The sequence below is a fragment of the Nuphar pumila genome, chromosome 4, assembly GCF_984573655.1.
Source record: "Nuphar pumila chromosome 4, dmNupPumi1.hap1.1, whole genome shotgun sequence".
NCBI lineage: Eukaryota > Viridiplantae > Streptophyta > Magnoliopsida > Nymphaeales > Nymphaeaceae > Nuphar > Nuphar pumila.
Window position 1 is genome coordinate 112,200,343 of NC_143252.1, and position 6,000 is coordinate 112,206,342.

The 6,000-nt window shown below is 41.8% G+C and overlaps 1 protein-coding gene across 1 annotated transcript; it reads right to left on the reverse strand.

The window, feature by feature from the left end:
• Positions 1-2,440: 2,440 nt before the first annotated feature.
• Positions 2,441-5,405, reverse strand: LOC149840605 (amino acid-ligase). Its single transcript, XM_090004492.1, has 3 exons — positions 4,971-5,405; positions 3,629-3,754; positions 2,441-2,817 (listed from the first exon to the last, which is right to left on the reverse strand). Exons 1-3 carry the CDS (start codon positions 5,281-5,283, stop codon positions 2,684-2,686), a joined length of 573 nt encoding a protein of 190 aa, XP_089860618.1. The 5' UTR covers positions 5,284-5,405; the 3' UTR covers positions 2,441-2,683.
• Positions 5,406-6,000: the final 595 nt, after the last annotated feature.

Genomic DNA, 6,000 nt, shown 5'->3' on the forward strand with positions numbered 1-6,000 from the left:
TCTGCCGCCATTATAACTTTTCATGTTCTACAATAACCTAGCCCTTGATTTTAGAATACGTATCCCTTTTTTCGTCATAATAGTAAAAAGCGGTCACCCTGGTTTAATGGTGAGGCATTTGTCCACTTTTTGGAGAGGTTGGGGATCAAATAATTTTTTTTTTTTAAACTCGGGTAAAGCTTGGCTCTGTTGAAACTTGGAACTGAGCCGAGTCTGGACAAGGCTGTTCCAGCTTGGCTCTGAGCTCAAGCCGAGCTTGTGAGCCAGCCGAATTTGAACAGCCTATGCTTTACAGTTTAGAACACCCCTTACCCATCATACAGGTAGTCAGGGTTTCATTACCATCGTCCCATGAGTGTCAAACCCCTTGCATTAATTAGGACAAGGGATAAGCTCTTGTTCAGCCAAAGCCAGGCGAGGCAAGGAGTGTGCCACGGGCTTACACTGTCAGTGAAGTAACCGTAAGTACAGCATGCTTAGCCAGCGCGACTAAGTTTCTAATTCCAAAGATGGCTAGCTAGCCCATCCTTTATGGATAAAAAAAACGTTATGATCCCAAAGTATTTACCAACAAAAAGAAAAGCGGGTGACGAACACTTGCATGCTCGTGGCCTTAGCCAAGCTTCACTAGAAAACAATCCAAGCTCAATTTCTAGTCTAGGCTTGGCTTTTATGGAGATTGATCCCATATGTAAATTAACTACTTGAATGATGGGATGCCGAAGCTGGTTCTGCACTACGAGAATCTTGTTTTGGCCCATTGAGTCCTTATTACGCACAAGGACCCAAAAAAGGCTTTCCCTATTTTAAATAGGGGTGTCAATGGGTGAGGTTTGGTTTGGACCCAGGTGAAACCAGACTTAGATCAGATTTTTGGATATGGTATCAGGTTCAAACCCAGGTCTACTATAAGAGAAACCATACCCACACCCAACAAGAACTACATGAACCAGACCCAGACCCAGACATAAACAATATTTTGTATCATTTTTACATTGAAAATTTGCGGGTCTTAATTGGAACTCAGGTCTGGTATAAAGTTTCACAAGCTATACCCGGGTCCATGGACCTTCGGGTCCAGACTTGAGTCATAATTGGGTATTCTTATTTGTCACCATACCCCGACCCTATAGGGTTTGGTCCAGGTCAGGTCCAGATAAACCCGACCCCTTTGACACCCCTAATTTTGAAGGCCGGATCAGGTGCAATCATATTGCACAAAAGGGCATGTGCCTCTGTACCAAGCTGCCGTCCATTTTTTTGACAGTATGTGAGAGTGCCTATCAGGTCAGAGCGAGCTCTTACAGTAATCCATCAGAGCTCGCTCTACATTTCAAATACAATGGGATGGACTCTGTATCTTCTAGATGGGTCTCATGTTTTTTTTTTCTCTTCGAGCCGTTGATGCTTTCGATGGAGGGCATCTAAGGTTTGCAAAATGAACGGCTGAAAAATTAGTTCAAACGGCATCACAGCGATCTCTGAAGGAGAGGGTGGGTTCCTAGTCACACAAAAATACATTAGGAACACCATCGTCTGGTTTAAAATAATTCTTGGAAAACAAAGTAATCTGTTGTTCAATCCCCTTTTTCTTGGCTTATGAGTTCGCATGATGAGCAGAGGGCTTGCATAGCTATAGCAAGGGGGTGTTTGAAACGCAGGACAAAACCTACTCAGGGACACAACAGTCCCTGCTGGTGGCTTGCCCCGTGTTTTTAAAACACTGAGGTGGGTCGTCCCAGATTCTTTGGGATGTAAGAGTTAGACCCCAGGAGCCGACTCTAAGGACAAGATCTGGCCGGATCCAGAGCAACTAAATACATGGGAAATCAGATCCAGAACAGCCAAAAATTGCAAAACCTCCATCTTGTATCCAACCCATTTGCATCCCTAGCCGACTCTGGCATCCCGGACGGCCCACGTGATGCAAACGTTGTAAAAAGAATGCAAGCAGGATGTTCTATGAGTCATCTTTTAAATCCCCTTTTCCAGAAGAGCTCTACTCATCCCTATCTTCCTACCCCCGCCTTGGGATTTCATTGATGCAAGTTGTTTTAATCAAATGGTACTCCATAGATGTGATCTACATCATTCATTCAGCCAAGATCAAGATTTAAATAGCTGGATTTTTTAGTAATTCAAAAATCAAGGGTTAACAAAACATAAAATTGTGATTTAAAAAATCACATTTCTTTGTTCAAAAATACGATCCAAGGGTCCATTCTTATTAAATCAGCAGTGTTGAATCCATCTATAAGGTCAGATTTGCTCAAAACAATTTTCATTATAAGATTTAAGAGGGGTATGAAGATGGGGGATGACAGAGAGGATGAAAGGAACGCAAGTGTTGTTAGGCAACCAAGTGCATATTTTAATGCACAGCAGCAGGAAGGGCAGCAAATAACTAGGCACTTGAATAGCTTCACATAATACTGCCACATAATTTTCTACACCACAATGCACCATGTTAAATGGTAAACACTGTTAGGAAGGTAACTTTGGAAAATCTACAAATGCAAAACCACCATTCCCCTTCAGCAACTCATATTGTACAGTAGGCAAGAGAGATTACCCCATAATATGGCTGAATTTTCTCATGGATCAAACTGTACAACTAGATGCCACACAAACCTCATGCAGCCGAAGCACGCGAGCTCATGAAGAATCAGAACGCAAAGAGACATCACCTGATTCTTTTACAATCTCTCAAGGCCATTTCATCATCTCTCAAGCGCTTTGTATTTCCGGAGGCACAGCCGAGCGAGAAGCTAGCGGCATTGCAGAATGCGGTTGGCACTTCCCTTGGTTTAGACAGCTCTGGTGCAGAAAACAGAAATCCAAGTTAGATCTGTGCTATCTTCTTCTTAAAGCCAATCAGTAGTTAGGAAACTTATGTTTACAGCGGTGCTTGGGAGCCTCTGAAGCTTAGCTCTTTTACCAGCTTGGTTAAGCTCAAACAATTCAGGCTCACCTCATATTTGCTTAGTTCGAACTCATAGATGTACCATCTATAGCTTGCTTAGGAGAAAAATGTTATTAGATTAGGCATATTTTCCTGATTAGATGCATATTTAGAGCAATTGAAAATCAGCTACTCATATTATACCAAAACTTGGTGAAATAGAAGTCCAGGTTTCTCATCCAATCGATTCAATCAAAAGCATGGCTTTCAGTGAATAAGCATTGATGAATGAATGCATCTACAGATTTGGATTAAGCAATGCACATGTTTTTTAGAAGTTTTTACGACAGTTTAGGACATGAGATGTTCAGAAGCTACTCATAACTCAATATATATGGAGAGAGAGAGAGAGAGAGAGAGAGAGAGAGAGAGAGAGAGAGAGAGAGAGAGAGAGAGAGAGAGAGAGAGAGAGCTTTGGACAAGTGTAAAAGGCTCTCTCTACAGTCAGGAGGCTCAAGACCACCTGCCCTCTTTTAAAAACCATATATTTGATAAAACTTGAGATCTGCTTGCTGCTGAGCTCAACCATGCTTGCAACAAGATTTGAGCTTAAGTCAAGCTCATATCCTTTGTTCATCTAACATGGCCAGAGCGCCCTAGTACTTGGCTTGGCTCTGCTTTTTCACAACCAAGTTCATGCTCAATGCAAGAACGGAAACAGCTCACCTGGATCACACCCATTTGTCTTTCTTTTCTTGAGCAGGTCGACATTTGTCAAGTCTTCTAACCATGTCTTTCTCTTAGCAGTTGAACCATTCTCCTTCATTTCACAATGGTAGACATCACTGCTCTCTGGAGATACAGAAAGGATATTTGTTAATAACAAATGGAAAAGAAAACCAACTTTCTTATTGTAGCTGAATGAGACACTTATAACACGTCTACAGAAATTGCAAATTCCCAACAAGCTATCCAGAGAGTATAATGTCATCAATTGGTTAAAGAAGCTGGCTACTTGCACATGGAGATTGTTAGAGTTCCACCATCTAGAAAGAAAAGTAAGTCTAATGTCAGCTGCACCCAGTCCGGTTGTGTCTTTCATTTTTGGAATTCATTCTTGCTTTGTTTTTCCAAATCAGCTGTTTGGGAACTACAATCGTAGTTTAGCCATATTCTTCACTCTTACGGACTATTGTTTTTTTCTCTTTTCTTTCTGAATTTTTAGGATAATAGCCTGTTTCTTGCCAAAATAAGATAAAAAGGGATTCATGTAAAAAAAAAAACTTTCTTGCCACCATTTATAGCACAAGTTTTACCTGTTACCCTGCAAGCGTCATTTATTTGAGAAAACAAGAGGAAATTTTAAATAAGTTAACAGCCAAAGATTTAAACATCTGCAAAATGTTCATCCACGTCAAGTGTATTAGCAACCCTTGCCCTTGGAAGTTCAACACATGATTACCTTGGACTATTAACCACGTTTATCATTTGTTGGACACGCCATTTTGGCTCCAAGCCTAGGATACGACGCGACAACACATCACACGCCCCTCACTTCTATTATTTGTTGAGAGAGGATCGGGTGCAATGCGATTGCACACTTTAAATGTGCTGCTGCACCTGATCAGATGGTGGGTGATCAGGTGCAGCAGCAAATTAAAAGTGTGCAAATACATTGCAACTGTCTGCCTAGCAATTTTTAAAAACTCTCAATAACAAATATTATTATATATTAGAACAAAGTAATTAATTTTTAACAAATAAATTAATAAAAAAATCCGTGTTTTGTGGCAGCCCTTCGTGTGTGTGTGTGTGTGTACTAAACAAAATATACAGCTATTTCAATTGGGTATAAGCTTCCAAGGATTCACTACACACAACAAACAATATTCAGCCCAAAGAAACCCAATTCTTCTTCCACCTAACAAGATACACGCAACTATCTCAATTGGGTATATAGGCTTCCAATGATTCTAGACACCACTAACAAGATTCAGCCCAAAGAAACACCAACTCTTTTGGAATACCACCGAGCCAAAAGGGGAAAACAAAGAAAGGGAAGGCATACCATTGATTGGTGGTGCCTCTGTCTCATTAGAGGGTTGTCCTTCAACCAAGACAGCATCCAAGGGGTCGTCCCCTGTAGAGAACCCTCTGCTGGAGAAGAAAGAGAGGAGGGACCTCCAAGTGAGGGAGGAGATGAGGTCCCTCCCCCTGCTAACGAAGTAGCCGTTGAATCTAACGGTCGAGGGGTCGAGGCCGAAGCTCCGGGAGATAGTTCCGACGTCGATCCCGCTGTCTTCGAAGGCCACGAACCTCAGCGATTTGGAGGAGGAAGGGCAAAAGAGATTTATGGTTCTGCCGCGTCCCTTCTCACTCATCTTCTAGAGAGAGAAGGAAGGAGAACGAAAGAGAGAGAGTTCTATCCCTTGCTCTCCGGTACCCAGAGACACCAACACCATTCGAGATCGAGATCGAGAGAGATTCTATGCTTGCTTCTGGAACATCTTCTTGAAAGAGAAGGGATGAGAGACAAAGAGACACCGACACCATTCAAGAGAGAGAGAGAGAGTTCTATGCTTTGCTTGCCAGCCGTTGGATTTAAATTGGCCTGCCAGTAGGGGTGATCATGATAGACCCAAGTCCGAACCGAGTATAATGGATCCGAATCAGAATCTGGACCCGGGTGAGTTGAAAGCCGAACAGAAGTTTAAGTGAAATGCCTCATTGGAAAAGGTTTCCAAGAATTTTAGGGATTTGCTTGGGAGCCTTGCTTTGAGATGGAAAACCATTTCCATATGTTACAAAATTATAGTTTTGACGATTAGTGGTGTAGAGGATAAAGTTGCCAAAAAGAGGTTTCTTGTGAATGGTGTTAAAAAATGTGGTGTTGGTGCTGCCTAAGGTATTTCCGGTGCAATGTTTTGGCAATACTGCTGTTCCCACACAGCATAGAGCATGAGACGTTGCAGGTTCAAAAAATAATAACTGTCTGCCTAACCCCAGCTTGCCTTTAAAAAGAAAAAAAAAACATTGCTGCTACCATAAAGCCTTAGTGACAAATATCGCGAAATTTATGAAAATCTGGCGAGAAATTG

What these genes read in the sequence shown, in the direction of transcription:
- LOC149840605 (XM_090004492.1), bottom strand. Translation starts at nt 5,283, where the DNA reads ATGAGTGAGAAGGGACGCGGCAGAACCATAAATCTCTTTTGCCCTTCC. An exon ending in AGAGGCACCACCAATCAATG is followed by an intron (nt 3,755 to 4,970) that starts GTATGCCTTCCC and finishes CTGTATCTCCAG; the next exon opens with AGAGCAGTGATGTCTACCAT. An exon ending in GACAAATGGGTGTGATCCAG is followed by an intron (nt 2,818 to 3,628) that starts GTGAGCTGTTTC and finishes TTTCTGCACCAG; the next exon opens with AGCTGTCTAAACCAAGGGAA.